This window comes from Patiria miniata, unplaced genomic scaffold, assembly GCF_015706575.1.
Source record: "Patiria miniata isolate m_02_andy unplaced genomic scaffold, ASM1570657v1 HiC_scaffold_5, whole genome shotgun sequence".
Lineage (NCBI taxonomy): Eukaryota > Metazoa > Echinodermata > Asteroidea > Valvatida > Asterinidae > Patiria > Patiria miniata.
The window spans coordinates 4,025,342-4,042,388 of NW_024037072.1; the positions used below are offsets into that span (position 1 = coordinate 4,025,342).

The window sequence follows — 17,047 nt, forward strand, 5'->3', positions numbered from 1 at the left end:
TATAATTAGAAGTAAAATGGTTGAACAAAATTGTTGGAAATTTATAATTTGTGACTTGTTTTGACTTTTGGACTGAAAAGTTTTGATTTTTTTTTTTACCGAAAAGGTATTTATGAATGGGAATAAATATGGGCTTGTCCGGTATTAAACACTATGTTTAAGACTGGTTGGAGTCTGGATGCTGATCCAGACTGCAACCGGTCTTAAACAGAGTGTTTAAAACCGGCCAAGCACATATTCATTCCCTTACTAAGTCACCTTTCAATGAATAACTTTTGTCCATTTTTTGTGTGTCCATTTCTTAGGTAAGCCTATCATGATGTAACAGCTACATTACGCAACAGACACAAGGTGGACAGAAAATGTGCTTCTTCAAGAATGTAGTTCACAATGTCAAAATATTATTGGATTTTTAAAATCTTTTTTTATAATGATAAATTTTAAGAAAAAAAAAAGGTTTTCACGTCGGAAAGCGCCTGATTTTAGCATGGGCTTTCACAAATGTGCTACAGGCTAAAAGAAACCCCAGGAGTACAACATCCTCGGATACGGACATAGAATTGCAATTTGCTTTAGATGAACGGCCATTATAAGAACTTACTTGTTCGTTGCACGACACGTCGTTCCTCCGGTCCCGGTTCCGTGTCCACCACAATACTGTACTGCCTTCCAGGAACCAGACTGGTTAGTCTGACTCGGACGGAGGTAGAAACCCCAGCGGGTACCGAGGTAGCAAAGACCTTGTCGCCGTTAGAGTTGACGGTAGAGACTCGGAAGCTCACGTCTTGGCCCGGAGTTGCATCCCAAAGGAGCTCCAGGGATGTGGTCTGGACATCGCTGACCAGGATGTCACTTGAAGGAATGGGATCTGGGAAAATGAGACCAATCAAATACACTGTGTCTTGGGTTCCAATCAACTTCAAGCAAGCTGGAACGTCAAGGAACTTGACATTATGACACATCTGGACATCTTGTAACATCTTATGACATATTGTGAGGTCTTATGACATCTTGCGACATCTTATGACATCTTGTAACGTCTTATGGCATCTTGTGACGTCTTATGACATCTTGCGACGTCTTATGACATCTTGTAACGTCTTATGACATCTTGTGACGTCTTATGATATCATGCGACGTCTTATGCCATCTTGTGATGTCTTATGACATCTTGCGACGTCTTATCATATTAATTTCAATCTCTTCTTACCAGTTGTGACTGTTATCTGATCAGGGTCACTGACTAGTCTGTCTGCTCCTGTGCCAACGATGGTCGCCAGCTCCACCACATAGTCCGAGTCAGGATCCAGACCCGTGATCTTGTAGTTATTGACCGTACCGACCTCTTCAACAAAGGTGCGGACATTGTCAGAGTCTCGGTAAGCTATCTCAAATCTGTCATAGCCGCCGTTTGGTGGCTGGCCGCTGATGACAACTGACAGGGTGTTGTTCATGATAGAGATAACTTGAGGACTCTCAGGCCCTGCACAATGGAGAAAAACAATCATACAGTTTAACAGTTTTTGTCGGTGTTCTGTAAAGTTTTGAAACATTCTTTGGAAATTTGGAAATAATTATGAAAGGGAAAGAAACAGATAAGAATAGATTTCTAATTAATTGTACACAAGGATAAACGACTTCCCTAAATTTTTGGTTAGATGCGTGATACGGCACTTGCACATCGTGCGTGCCTGCACGAGACTCGGCGCGCGACAACAGTCCTTTAGTGGTCAAATTTCTGTCAGGATGCCAGCTGTCGGCGATCGTGGCGCACGCGCATTGTTCTACATGTTCTATGCGTTGTTTTATGCGCAGACGCGGCATATCACGCATGTCTTTACATTTTGTACACAAGCTCAGATGAGTCGTTCATCCTCGTGCAGGGGATCCGTGGTTGTATCCCTTGAGCTTAAAAAATGCATTCTGGAGCAATGTAAATCCTACACTGTGCAGCATCTTAACAGCACATTCTATGCACCTTAAAAAGAACTGGAACTAAATAACTATCAAAGCAGTCAAACGCTGAATCTTTGAAATAATGTAAAAAAAAAAAACAGGCATGGAGTTTTGGAGGATTTAGAGTACTCAGTGTTACAGAATACACAAAAACAACCAGTTAGGTTTGTTTCCATAAATTTTGACTAACTCTCTGGTGTTTTTCTAATCACTCCAAAATCTTAAAATTCCGTCCCCGTCTCTCCTCAGTTGGGGACCTGAGAGAGAATTGCACTGAAGCACTGATCAAATTAACCGATCAAAATACAGAAACAAAACAAGGACAGGCTTATAACTAAAAAGTTTTCCAGAATTATCATGATCACTTTAACCCTAACTCCCTAGGGGGTGTGCGAAATCGTATTGAAATTGGAGGATTCAGGACTGTTAGGGAATCGCCATTTCTTCCTTGTCTTATGGTCAAAGCTGGGATCTGATGCAAGTGCTAAATCACTGTTCTAGACACCGAAGAAAATGTAAAATGTACAACGAATGTTAACATTATCCATGTCTGACAACGAGACTTACTTGTGAACTGCAAGATGGCATTCCTGGCCCCGCCTCCACCAGTCAGTATGGCCTGCTTGGAGACCTCATACTGTGTTCCGGATGTCAGGCCAGTGAACGTGTGCTCTAGTTTGTCATCTGGACTGTACTGCATCGGTCCCAGACTGCCGGATACGTCGGGCAGTTTGATATCGACGAGGTAGGATAGGAGATCAGGATGGACGGTCTGACCCCAGCGGATCTTGATGGTGGTCTCAGTGACTTCCACGATGTAGATCTGGTCTTCGCCAATCTGGACTGTTTTTCGAGGAAAGAGGTTTGGAAGGTTACATGATATATGATTTTGTAGGTACTGAGACCCTATCACATCTGGGAGAAAGGATTAAATGATAAAACCCTGACAACCCAATTGGGAGATTAACACTCCTGTTGAAAAGCTTTCTGTGGTGTCGATTCCTCCCCAAAATGACGTCACAAGCACTTTGTGCAAAAGCAACATCTGCAACTTCGTCTGAGTTTCGTGGGAGCAGTTCTCCAATTGTTCTCGCATCATTCCCACGAAGCTTATTGGTCGGAAAGTGATGTCATTTTACTCAGTCTAGTACCGTACCTGTCGTTCCCGTTCCGCTGGCTGGTGCACCCAGGACTGTGTTAGACCCAGTCCCCACGGTAGACGTCACGATGAAGTCATAGGTGACTCCCGAGTCTAGACCGGTCACCTTCAACTCCCGAGTGTTACTGTCTGTGGATCCAGCAGAACTCTCAACCTGGTTAGACAGAGGCAATGAACATCACAATGAGCTGTTTAGAAATTCACTGTTGTGTACTAGTGTGTACTACTAAGCATAAGGGCCAATTTTCAATTCAGTTGGACAACAAGTTAATCACCAGTCCAGTCATAAGCCAATCACAAGTCCAGTCATAAGCCAATCACAAGCCAATCACAAGTCCAATCGCAAGTTCAGTCACAAGTCCAATCACAAGTTCAGTCACAAGTCCACTCACAAGCCAATCACAAGTTCAGTCACAAGTCCAGTCACAAGCCAATCACAAGTCCAGTCACAAGCCAATCACAAGTCCAGTCACAAGCCAAATCACAAGTCCAGGCACAAGCCAATTACAAGTCTAGTCACAAGCCAATCACAAGTCCAGTCACAAGCCAATCACAAGTCCAGTCACAAGCCAATCACAAGTCCAGTCACAAGCCCATCACAAGTTCAGTCACAAGCCCATCACAAGTCCAGTCACAAGCCAATCACAAGTCCAGTCACAAGCCAATCACAAGTCCAATCGCAAGTCCATCACAAGTCCAGTCACAACTCCAGTCACAAGCCAATCACAAGTCCAGTCACAAGCCGATCGCAAGCCAATCACAAACCAGTCACAAGTCCAGTCACAAGCCCATCCCAAGTCAATTCCTACCCAATCATAAGTCTAGTCGCAAGTCCACCACAAATCAATCAACAAGTCCAGATTCATCTATACTCTCAGATTTGTTTTTGAATTCTGTGAAATGTGTACCTGTCTTCCTTGAACTCTGTAGGACACATCATAGCCGCTGACCAATCCGATGGCAGGTTGCCACTCGATGATCAAGGAGACTGGAGTGACTTCACTGTTGGGTTTGACTCTCACATTGCTGGCTGAGTTAGGTCCTAGAGGGGTGGACGGGAAAATATGATCCCATGCGTTAGATCTAAAGGCTCGAACAGAAAGTTTTTGTGATGACAACAAGGAATATGTAGGCTCACAATTAGTTCTTGGACAATAGTCTCCTCGTGAGCATGCTGACTGAAATACTGAGTTCACACAGGCTCTTCTCAGAACTCTTAAAGGAAGAATAGATCATTTGTCATTTGTGCATTTGTTTCGTTTGAAGCCACAAAAGTGCTCGAAATCTAAACAACTAACCTGATGAAGACTTAGCTCTGTGAATGCTGTATATTCCGAGAAAACAATATTCTTGGAACTTGATTTCAATTCAAAAGTTGCCGAGTCATGTTTTGAATATCCCCAAATCAGCATCCTGAACACGTTCTCATTCAGCCGATTGCAGCTTCAAGATGTCACACACTGAACCGACGGATAACAGCAAACATGCTCACGTGTGTGTTGTGTCAACGCTTGCGCACGCACACCCATTTACAGATAAGCATATAACAAGTCAACTACTAACGGAAATTTCCAGAAATGCATCACTTTACTCATCTTTGGAATTTTTTTTTTGCTTTCTTCAAAATGACAGCTTGCCACAAGGATTTATTTCGCAGGGAGTTTAATGCCATTACTATCTCTAAATCAAGTAAGCTTTTTATCAAAATTTTGGTCAGTTACTTTTTGGATAGCTGGAGATAGTCTACTCTACCTTTAAAAGAATTTTGTTGTCAAGCGGTGTTACCACAAACTTCCTGTTCTTGTTGACCATGTATCATTGAAGTTGGGCAATTTTGACCATATTAAAAAATTTGGATTGATGGCTAAATAATCTACTGCACCTAATCTAAAATGTGACCGGCTCCACAAAAAAAGGGTATTATGTCGCAAAAAAAGTGAAACTGAGTTATATACATGGTTGGAAAGCCCATAATTTAAGCTTTCATTAGGTATAATGGAGATATGACGTATTTGCATATTAATTACTTCCTTGGAGTTCAAATTACACAACTGAGAAAACAGGCTTTGAAATAGCTGGCTCTGTGGTAGAACAACAGAACGATGCACACAAAATGGTTGTTTTCCCACTTTGATCATAAACATCAACATTTCTGTGAATAGAACCTGAAACTGTAGGTATTAATGATGTCATTCATGACCCAAAATGAAAATCACTTTTGACGAAATTTTCACCTTCTCAATGTTGAGCGGGCCATCACACAATACTGCTCAGCGCGACTTAATACCCTTTTTGTGGAGCTGGTCACAAATGTACATTATTTCACTTACGAATTGACAGGATTCTTAAGAAGTTTATATTAAATTAAAGAACAAGCTCCAAAAACCTCAACTGAAATATTCTTCACCACTAGATGCATCTCTACTTAAAAATTTAATTGAACATATTTCTCCCTTTTCTCCAATACTGACAATGGGAAATCAAAACTGGAATTTTGAATGGGGGGAAAATATACTAAATTCTGCACTCTTTTCGGTCTTTTAAAATATTGCTTTCATTATGTAAAATGCAACAACTGACAAACATTGAGGACGTTTGTGCAAGGATAAACAAGATCCTAAATCATAAATTTGAAACTTATTTTATCTGCCACTGATCAGCATTTCTTTATTGAAAATATTAACAAATTAGCAAATTCACATTGATAATTTTTTTTTTTTCAGATTGTCACAAACAAAAAGAATAGACCCAACTTTTTTTTTAACTTAAATTACTTCACAAAGAGTTAACTGTTTTGAAATGAAACAGCATCTGTACTCACGTGTTCGCTGGGATATGGATGAAGTCGTGCTGCCACCCACCACAAACACAATGATGGTGTATTCTGTGCCGGCTGTCAGGCCCGTCACCAAAGCGGTACGCTGGCTCTGACTGACACTGTCTACCACGCCTTGGGGCGAGACGGACGCACCGTAGATGACATCAGGGCCTGCCACGGCACCCCAGGCTATGCTGATGGTGGTGGTCGTGAAGTCCAGAACGCCAATTTCCAGCGGGGCAAATGCAACTGCGAAGGATAAAGGCAATCACGGAAATGGGTAACAAGGCGGTACTCCAATTTGTTCATTTGTTATGGGAATGTCTAAAAACTAGGAACACTCCTATCCTTTAAGAGCCAAAGCCATGGAAATAGCAACGTCTGTAAATTCCCCAATGACATGCATACCAGTGCTTGCTGGAGTCGTAGCCGCTTCACTCTTGATAGCAGTAGCGCCTCTCCCTGCTACCGTGGTCACAAACACGTTGTACGTCGTGCCGGGCAGGAGACTCTCCAACGTGTACGCAGTGACGTCGCTTTCGACGAACTCCACGTTGGTCCTGGGGCCGCTGTCCCGGCTGTACTCAATCTCAAAGAGATCTGATACGCCAGAAGGACGCTCCCAGGTTACGGTGACCGACGTGGGCGTGGCTAAGGGGTCATTGACGGCCAGGTTGGCTGGGGGTAGGGGCTCTGTGGAGTGGGGGAGACAAGAAAAGTGGGAAGAAAAACCAAAAAAATAAATTTCATGTCCCTTTGACCACTAGTGTTTTCAAATACATGTGCTCCTCAAACTAAGAACACCTACAAAATGTGCAACACCTCATTAATGGCAATCACCAGATTGGTTAGTAAAATATTCAGACAGAGTCTCTTAAATTATTAAATTGAAAAAACACTTACTTGTTCTCTTAACCAGGGAACTCTGCTCAGCTTGGTCCACTATCAGGGTGATGGTATACTCGGTGCCGGGACTGAGGTTGTTGAAGGTCGTCAAGCGATCCGCACCCCTCGGCACGACCTGATCGACGAAGGAACCGGGGCGGATCCGCAGGACGTAATTCAGGAAGGAGCCGCTGACTTCACCCCAGCTGACAGTCAGGGAGGTGTTGTCAAATGCCAGGCAGATGATGTCGCCCGCGGTCAGCGTCGCTGGGGGGTAAAGTTACGAGTTGTATTTTGTTACATTTCTTTTGGGTTTTTGAAGGCGGTCCTTAGCTTGAATTTCTGGAGGTCCTTAGATTTCTGCTGTGCAACCAAACTGGGAGACGCAAAGTACGTGCAAATCTCACTTTAGAGCCAGTATACATAGTGCAGTGGAAATGCCACATTGCTGCAACTTAGCATAATTTGAACACATTTCAACATCATACATGTTGCTGCCAAAGACGTCGAATTCCCTTTGCATTCGCCTACACATGAAGCATAAACATAAGATGTCACATCAGACATCGCAACCTCAAATATCGACCAAATCTATGGTACTCCAAACAAAAAGATAAAGGTTTTCAAATTTGAGTGACACTCTTAATGGCAACCTAGCTATGTTCCTCCTTTAAGTCAATGAAATTGCTGAGGTTTATTTTGAAGGAAACAGATAGGTTCAAGTTCTCCCTCATCTTTTACGGAAATCTCTTACTGCCTTTTTGTCCGGGAATAGACACAGCTGCCAGAGACAATTTTTGTTGGTAAGTTTCTTTGTTCATTCAAACGGAGCCCCTTGCCTAACAAGCAACCCTCGTGAAAATAATTTAGTTTTCAAAAAAAAATCTAACCTGTGGAGAAAGCGCGAGTCAAAGGTTCACTCTCAGTGACCAAAGTATCCTGGCCGGAGATACTCTTAACCGAGAACGAGTACTGAGTACTTGGCAGGAGGTTCTCCACGCGGACCTCGCGGGGCGACGTGGCCTCGATGACGATGGGCGGCTGTGGGGTTCCGTCGGCCGGGGAGTACGTCACCTCATAGAGGGACACCTCGCTGGCACTGGCTTGCCATACGACGCTGATGCTGGTGGCCGTGGTCTGGGTGGCTGCTAGGGCTTGTGGTGCAGCGGGTACTGTGCCAAGGGAAAAATGGTTGGTAAACTGAAACTTTGGGGAAATATTTTATGTCTCGCATGTACTTTGGAGCTTGTTACTTTTATAATTTGAAATTAAAGAATGTTGACATATACCTACTTGATATTGTATTCTCATTTTTGTGACTTTAATTTGTAAATATTTTTGGTCCTTTTTCTGTAGGGTTGCTGTTCTGAGCAGGCGAAATGAATGCTGGGTCCCAGGTTATACAATGGAAAAATGCGTTGATTCCAAATTGGGTTTTTAAGTACTGATTACAAATTGGGTCTTAAGTTTAATTCCAAATTGGGTCTTAAGTAATGATGCCACATTAGCTCTTATGCGTTGGTTCCAAATCGGGTCTTAAGTATTAATTTTAAAATCTAATCTTATGTATTGATTCCAAAATGGGTCTTAAGTAATGATTACACATTAGCTCTTATGTGTTGATTCCAAATCGGGTCTTAAGTATTGATTCCAAAATGGGTCTTACGTGTTCGTCCTGACTTCTCAAAGTTGGCCACCAAGTTGTCGGGCTGGACTTGAACTGTGAACATGTATGCTCGTCCAGGGAACAGGTTGTTGAGTACCAGTGAAGCGGTGTTACCACCAGACGTTGCGACCACCCTAGGATTGGAGCCGACAGGAGGGGTAACGAAGACAGAGTAGGCTGTGGCACTGGGGACTTCATTCCAGAGGAGGGTGATGGAGTTGGTAGAGACGTCCCGACAGATGATCATGTTGTCTTCAATTTGAGCTGAAAATAAGGTAAAACAGAATTGCCATCACGAGCCCTAAAACAACTCCAGGTGCTCTGTAGGAATAGTACTTAACAGTTTGGGGAGCTAATCATCCTTACTCGCAGCTGAGAAGCTGAATATGGCTACAACATGGTTGAGCTGAAGGGATATAAAAGGCACCTTAGGCCACGGAGCACAGCCATAGATCAAAAGTGTTGGTTTTTTTTTTGCAGATGGAGGAAAACCAGAGAACCCAGAGAAAAACCATCGTGGCACTGGAGAGAATCAACAAACCACCTTACTCACAAATGTTCCGAGCTGGGAATCGGGCCCAGTCCACATTGGTAGTAAGTGAGCGATTTACCCACCAGCCACCAATGCCACCAAAATATAATGCTGAATCCAACAGAATCGAAGAATGTTAAAGAACACACTTCTCGAATCCAACAGCTTAAAAAACAACAAGTCTTTTGCTCCTTCTCTTATTGGATTTTGTTCACATTCTTATTCAATATGATATGGTTATTGTAAATTTGAGTGGATCATAAGCCCTGCCCTCCATTGGTTTGTGTATATTTTTTTTTTCAGTGCCTGTGACCAAGTTTGACAGAGCTACTTCGGTCACCCGACTAAAAGTCATGATCTAATGGCCAATGTACACTATGTCATTTATAGAAAGGAAAGGTCCATTTGTCTTGCCTTCTATCTCTGTGACAAAATGTGATCTTTAGGCATGTTTCAAATTCCACCAACCAGGACCATCTTGTGGATTAGGATTTCAGCTCCGACCACAATCTGCAGCTTTCTTAAGATTCCTTTTCAGGCTTTTCTTCAGAATTTCTTGTTTATTAATTTAATATTATTGCAACAGACAGTTTGTATAGCACTTCTGTTGTTTTGCTCACTAGCCGCTGCCAGAGGGCTCTGACGGCCTTTGTTTGCAGAGCGCTGACCTAGTTCCTTTGTTACAAGAAGCGCGCGCTCCAGAGAGGAGTTCTATAAATAGAATACTAAAAGGTTTGGCCACTCCAGGGAGGGCTAAAGTTGCTACAATGTAATAAGTTTTGTCTAGCTGCGCTTCTCTATGCTGGTTGTTGCTCTGAATAGCGGTGCGGTGAGTTGACCTCAGAGTTCTTTTTGCTGAATAAATTTGAGTTTCTTCTGGACTTCGAAATCACGTGTATGTGTCCCTTTTTTCTGCGTTCTGCTAGACTTGGAGTACAAGAGCCCTACAATTCAGACTACATCAGTGATCAATGTTATGTCATGATCCTAAATAGTGATAAAATATTGCATAAATAATTAAAAAAAAATTCTAAAATGTATCCAAAGTCCGTGGAACAGATGGTAAAACACTCACCAGTGGTGTATGTTTCTCTCTGCACGGTACTTCCCTCCTGCTCCTCAAAGTTCTGGGTGCTATCCGACAGCAGGACGGTACCGACCGCCACTGTGTAGGCAGTCTCTGGATCCAAACCGCTGAAGGCCAGCTGGGTAGGCTCAGAGGGGAACACAGGGTCGGCCTGGACCACGTTACCCGTGGGGTCCGTGATGGACACGCGGTAGAAGTCGAAGGAGTCGGCAAAGGCCGGCACCCAGGAGATGGTGAGAGAGGTCGGGGTCGACACGACGAGGCTGATAGCGCCGGGGGAACTTGGGTCTGGAAAGAAATGAAGGGAAAGATGATCAATAAATGTTGAACATGATTGAAGGGGCTTATGTCGACTTTTTGATGACGAATTTGATGAAGTAAAATGGCATTCAGTTCACACACAAAAATGAAGGAACTCAATCACATTGTCAAAATGTTTAGATATGTTTAGCTCCTTATCCTTCTTATTGAAGCTAATGCTTAGATTAAATGGGTGAAGTAAAAATTTAGTTGTGACCCTCCAGCACAATATCAGTCACAAATACAGCCTATAATACAACCTATACAATAACCTATAATTCACAGAATATTGATGAAAATTGGGAACCGACAATACCTACGACTCCGCAACATTCTGTCCGACTCCCAAATTCTATACATCATTGGAAAGCTCACGAGTCCGAAAATCTCAGTTTTTAAAAATTCGTTTCAAGTGACTGGCTTTGTGCTAACGAGTCACATTTGTCTTCTTCTTGGGCTGCAGTTTCCTTCTTTTGGCATGGAGTGTCAAATTTCATGGGTCGATGCAGCTTAGCATAGAAATATGCCGAGTACAGATTTTTGTCTTTAGAAGCAAAACGAAGGTGACCAGCAGAAATATTGTGTGGATCTGCTTGTCACTGGTTCTGAGTTTATTTTGCTCAAGCATTTCATTTGCTCAGCAATATTCTCTGCCAAGAATCTCCATGTAATTGCGCTCTGGGGTTCTGGACAAATTGTTGTTAATTCTAAAAACAAAATCTAAAAATCTGACAGAAGACATTCATAAATTGAGAGACGAAAGGCTAGATAGCTCAGTTAATAATGTTTTTTCCCATGTTTTAATCTATTCTTAATTCAAAATAAGAATAAACACTGCAGTGGAATGTGAACCTGGAACCACCAATTCATCATACCTCTCTTTGGCTTATATATGGATATCCCTTTAACCATTAGCATTTGTAATACATTGTATTACATTGTGTTTATTCACTGAAAAATCAATAAAGCCATAAAGCGCTAGGATGGTTTTGAGCGCTACAGGAACAAATAATATTTTAAGACCTATGACTGTACAGGACTACTAAGTAAAAGCTCCTTTTTTTTAATCTAAACAAATTCCAGGAACTACAAGCAATTTATTTTACGTACTTGTTCGAACGGTCGTTTCAAATTGTTGCCCTGCGATAAAGTTGATGAGGGGCACGATGACGATGTTGTAGCGCGTGGCGGGTTGCAGTGGAGTGAATTCCTTTTCCAGTATGTTGTCATTGACGGTGGGGAACCCTGGGGCGTCGATGGTGATTGTGTAGAGTTGGGCGCCGGAAATGGCGCCCCATATGACGACGACGGAGTACGCGGTGACGCTCTTGACAAAAATCTCCCTCTCCATCAGAGAATCTGGGAAGGATAAAAAAAGTGGTCAAAATTACACATGTTGGAGAACTTATACATGTATTCAGGCTTGTGTGTATACAGAAAATTTGAACAAAATATCACTGTACAGTCATATTCACCATAGTAATAAAGGAAGCATTGTGATAGGAGCAGTAGATAAAATACCACCATGCCTCGGCCAATTATTGGGTCTATACAGGGTGAGTCAAAACAAACGAAACCCAAATGTCGGGACCATTGTTTTGGTGAAGTTCTGCATGTAGCACTTTCAAAATCTAGTATGTAAACACTCAAATCACAGGCTTTCTTTTAGTACAAGAATCGTTCAAATCACTCATGCACTTTTCAAGTCACGGAATTTTAAACACAACCACCGTTTTAAAGTTCTGTCCACAAATCACAAAAAAAGTGCGTGTTCTATCAGCAAAACGAAAACAATTCACACACATCCTTATGTGATTTGTGGATAGAACATTAAAAAAGTGTTTGCGTTTAAAATTCAGTAACTTGGAAAGTACATAGTTGATTTGAATGATTCTTGCACTAAAAGAAAGCTTATGAATTGAGCTTTCATATCCTAAATTTTGAAAGTGCTACATACAGAACTTCACTAAAACAATGGCCCCGACAGTTGTTTTTTTTTTTTTTACTCACCCTGTATTATAAATTCTTCTGGGCTTACACTCTGTCTTGCACTGAGAAGAAATGTACTCAACTGTAATGACTTGTCACTATAACTCACCGTTGAATACATTTTTTCAAACAACATGCTCTCAAGTTATGCAAGGATGTATCGGGTAATGTTTCCTATTGAATTTCTAATAATGTATGAACGATCTGGAGGAAAAAAGCTTGTCTCTTCCATTTTTTAACGAAGTTCAGATGGCAAAACGCACCAATGAATAACTACTTGTTGATTACTGACAAGAACATCTGTTATTTGGGTGGTTTGTTTGGGAAGTTGCTTGTTGAGTAAATGTGACATGAGAAGAAAAAATTCTTCTTAAGAATCACTGAAAAGTGGACGGTAATAGTTTGGTACCTGTAATCCCCGACACGGAAATCGGTGGACTCCTCTCGCCTCCTGCCACCACCACCAGTCTAAATGTGTAGTTTCGGCCCGAGTCCAGCCCAGTGATGGTGTGGGTCGTGGCACCGGAGGCCAGACTAATGGTAGGTAGATCGACTGGTGGTCCGGCGTCGAACGAGGTCACGGTGAGGTCATACGAGGTCAAGACACCACCGCCCGAGGCCCATCGGAGGGAGACAGACGCTGGCGATGTCATTGTTACAAACAGGTTGGTGGCTGGGAGTGGTACTGACATTGAACAGGGAAAATTATAAAATACAATTTATTCTCCATATTTACTAATAAATACGAATCTGAAAAAAGGGGGAAAAAAGCTTGAATTTGTTGAAATGCGGTTGACCGTCTGTTCCTGGTTTCCTGCCGGCCATTTTGACTCATATTGTTTTTATTCGTCAGCATGAGTACATTCATTATCGTATTTAAAGTATAGAGAATATTTTTTAGCGAAGTTTTACATCAATTTTACAAGAAGTTTCTAATTGTTTATAATTTTATAAATTTGACTTGTAATTACTTATATAAGATTTGATTTTGTAATTACTTATAGCGTTTTTTCATAGAGAGCTGTCCAACCATATGTAATTGCCATTTTAAGTATGAAGTATTTTGAACTTAATTGAATTGAATTGTAACCAATGAAGCCATGAGTAAACTAGTTCCAAATCAGTTGTTTGTTTTTAAGGAAAAGAAGTCAGGAATTTCAGACGAAATTGCTGGCCTGGATTTCCTAATGGAGGCTTTTGAAAATTATTACACAGTTGGAGAAGATTGGGGAAACGGGAAGGAAATTCGGCACGCGGTTCAAACAACATAAAACCGAAATAGAAAAGCTAACATCTGGAACCATGACGAGGGCTAGAAACACATCAACAGAAGGGAAAGAGACAAAAGCGGCCATAACAGAACACGCTAGAGACAACAATGATGTGATGAATTAGGCAGACAGTGAAATCTTGCACAGTGAGGGCGACAAATTTAGACGTTGGTTACGGGAAAGTCTATGGATAAGGAGACGACGATCAACTCTAAACAGAGATGAGGGAGGGTACGAACTGTCACACATATGGCACCCCCTCATACCCCAAGTACCACCCTGGGGAGGACACAAGCAGCCAGACCACCATCTAGTGGCCGCAACAGGCAACAGCGCCACCAGCCGACTGGTGGTGCTTCGTTCTGAGGACGACTAGTGAAACTAGTCGAAACGTAAACGAAACTACGTAAGTAATTGGCTGTGTTTATAGACAATTTATTTATAAAGTTGAAATTTCACCAGCCTGATGAACTTCTTTCATAATAATATCTACCATTCATTCACAGCCCTTTTGTAATAAATGTTTCACTTACTTGTTCTCTGTACGGCAGAGTTCATCTGATTCGTATCAGCAATCAACGTAACAGTGATGGTGTACTCCTCTCCTGACGTCAGACCACCGTAGGAAGCCCTACGTCCGACCGTGTCAACGATGGGCTGGGTAGAAGGCACGGGTTGTATGTCCAGGGAGGTACTCCGATACCCTGGTAAGTGATCGCCGCCGCCCCACGTGATCTCAATGGAGGTGCGAGAATACGACAGGATGATGACTTCGGCCGGGTTGGCGATACCTGAAAACATTGCCATGGTAATTCGGAGGTTTTAAAGAGTGTCTCAAAAAGTTGACAGTGGTTGGCATCGATGGTGGTTGTCGGTGCTCAAAACATGCAAATCTGATTTAAGCTTTCTGAGAAATCCCCTGAAGAATTCATGCGACACTTCTAATGTGGTATGCTCGGTGCTTCTGTGTAGGAACCTCCGGTTAGGCAGGTTCATACAAACTTGGAACAGTTAGTGTGGGGCATGCTGGATACACAACTAGATTTTCTCAGAAAAAACTGCTCACATTCGGCAATTGAAAAGAAAAAAGTTGAAATTGCAATAAAACAGTCATTTTCTGACGATTTTCAACATTTGTCCAAACAAAACATGGCTTTGCTCAGTAAAATTGTGTACTGATGGTGCACTCTATGTTACTGGAGGAATTTATCACTCTGAATGTGATAGCTCAAAATAGACGGTGTAAGCTCACTTTGTAAGAGCAGTTTTTGTGTCTTATTTCACACTCTGAGAAAGGAGCAGGACAGTTCGATCAAGGACCAATGGTTAACTAGTGGCTGGTTTGTGACATACCTAGCGCATGCGCGCTGAAGTTGAAGTGCGAATGACTCTAGTCAAACTACTGTCATCAGACCATGTGAGAATGGCGGTCGCACATTTGCTAAAGAATTTTTCAAGACTTGATGTTTCTGTTTATTTACACAAATAATACTGTTTGTGTAGTGTAGGCCACCTTACATAATCAACAATCGTAAAGTAGCACGGAAAACTATGCAATGAAAATTATATTTAGTACTCACACTTTCATTTATTTTTTCATCATTTTTGTTGACAGCTGGTCCCCTCTGCACTATGCTGGATTGCTGTGACAAATTGCTACTGAAAACCAGCAATAAATTGTGGCACATCCACCCGTGGTAGGCTAGTCCTTAACAGTTGGCAATCCTAGTCAAACCATCCTGGACCAGCGTGTGCTCGATCAGAGTTAGTCGAACTACGGTTAACTGTGGTCCTTGGTAGAACTTGCCTAATATTGTAAGTTGTATCTACTGTGAGCCTATGCAACTGATCAGAATGCCCCTCCGGCACAAAACCGGTCACTTGGACCAATTTCTGAAAACTGGGATTTGGGGCTCATTGGACAGGACATCGAATAAGCTTTCCAATGACGTAGGCCTATAGAATATGGGAAGTAGGACAGAATCTGACTTATAGGTATTTTCATTTACCAATTGCTTGGCCTCAGAAAGTTTACAACAAAAACAAGAAATCAATAAATTTGTCGTTAAAGTTTCCCAAATGAACTCCGTATATTTACAAATTAACGTCACTAAAAGTGAAACATTTTCATTATTCTAGCATCCAATGCCTAAATCTGAATATCGATAATTTTCGCCTGTACAACATATTGTAGGCTGTATTTCAAAATACGGCCGTGTGACTTTCAACCGGTTTTGTGCTGAAGGGTCACATTTTATGTAGGACAAAAGAGACTAATGAGAGAAAACCTTGATGACCATCAAGTCTTTTTATCAAAATATCAATCTGAAGCATGATCAATTCTAACGCTAATGACAAACAGGGATATTTGTCCATGTTTTATTTTGAAGAATCTTGTCGTAACTAACAAAGTGGACCGAGTTTAATGAAAAACAAGTTTTCTTCTCACCAGTTGAGGCCATAGTCTCGGTGAAATCACTCGTCTCCTCGCAGCCGTCACCCGCAGACACAGTCTCAACAGAGATCCGATACGTGGTGTTGGGGAAGAGTCCCTCGATCGTGGCACTGCTTGCTAATAAACCGATCTCCGTGGCTAGGATTCTGGGACCATCGTCGAGACTGTACCAGATCCTGAAGCCGGAAAACTCGGGCGCGCCGCTAGGTTCGCCGACGTTGACAGTGATGCTGGTGGCTGTGTCGCCGATTTTGGAGACGAAGCTGGGTTTGAGAGGCTCTGTACAATTTTGGAGAAAACTACCAAACCTCAACAATTGTTTCCTTGATATAACACACGTTACTGGTATGAAATGTAGTATTTGTTTTGATTTGATGTGATTTTGATATGATCTATTTCCAAATATAACAATCTTAATTTACAACGACGATTTTAGTGGAATATAAAAAAATCCAGTGATAAACGGTGAGGGTGTCCGCAAGCTGAAACTTGGTATGAACACGTACATTTTGTCAACTTCTCAAGTTCCTTTAAGGTTGGCACAAAGGCTTCTCAAGAGCAGAAAAAAATGTGGTAACTTTCAGCATATTTCTCAGCCTAAAGATCCGGTACATACTTGGTGCGAAAGAGAACGTGAACGCAAAGACATCGTAAGAAGTACGCAACAGACACATTTCAACTTGGATGAATTTTGGGCAAATTTCGCCTTGAATGTTTCATGGCGTCCTGTTCACTATATCTTTGCATTCTCATCCATGTAAATGATGAGCCGGTTTTAACTCATTAAACACTTGTACTACATTTTAGAACACTGTATTTATTTGCTGATGAATCCATAAAATCATTTAGCGGTTTGGGGCGGTACAGAGAGTAACAGGCAGAGCAGGTTTGGGGGCAGTACAGAGAACAACGGGTCAAGCTAAAGCCCG

At 42.0% G+C, this 17,047-nt stretch overlaps 1 protein-coding gene across 1 annotated transcript in view; it reads right to left on the minus strand.

Moving 5' to 3' along the window:
• The window catches only part of LOC119740867, a 191,326-nt gene that overhangs the window by 99,796 nt on the left and 74,483 nt on the right, over positions 1-17,047 (minus strand). The window contains exons 57-71 of the mRNA XM_038216324.1: positions 16,113-16,397; positions 14,197-14,454; positions 12,802-13,077; positions 11,514-11,762; positions 10,092-10,391; positions 8,485-8,748; positions 7,709-7,990; positions 6,837-7,085; positions 6,342-6,626; positions 5,937-6,182; positions 4,024-4,157; positions 3,113-3,269; positions 2,524-2,799; positions 1,211-1,483; positions 602-868 (exon numbers count right to left, since the gene is read on the minus strand). Coding sequence (XP_038072252.1) covers positions 602-868; positions 1,211-1,483; positions 2,524-2,799; positions 3,113-3,269; positions 4,024-4,157; positions 5,937-6,182; positions 6,342-6,626; positions 6,837-7,085; positions 7,709-7,990; positions 8,485-8,748; positions 10,092-10,391; positions 11,514-11,762; positions 12,802-13,077; positions 14,197-14,454; positions 16,113-16,397 — 3,801 coding nt within the window. The remainder of the gene's footprint in view (positions 1-601; positions 869-1,210; positions 1,484-2,523; positions 2,800-3,112; positions 3,270-4,023; positions 4,158-5,936; positions 6,183-6,341; positions 6,627-6,836; positions 7,086-7,708; positions 7,991-8,484; positions 8,749-10,091; positions 10,392-11,513; positions 11,763-12,801; positions 13,078-14,196; positions 14,455-16,112; positions 16,398-17,047) is intronic.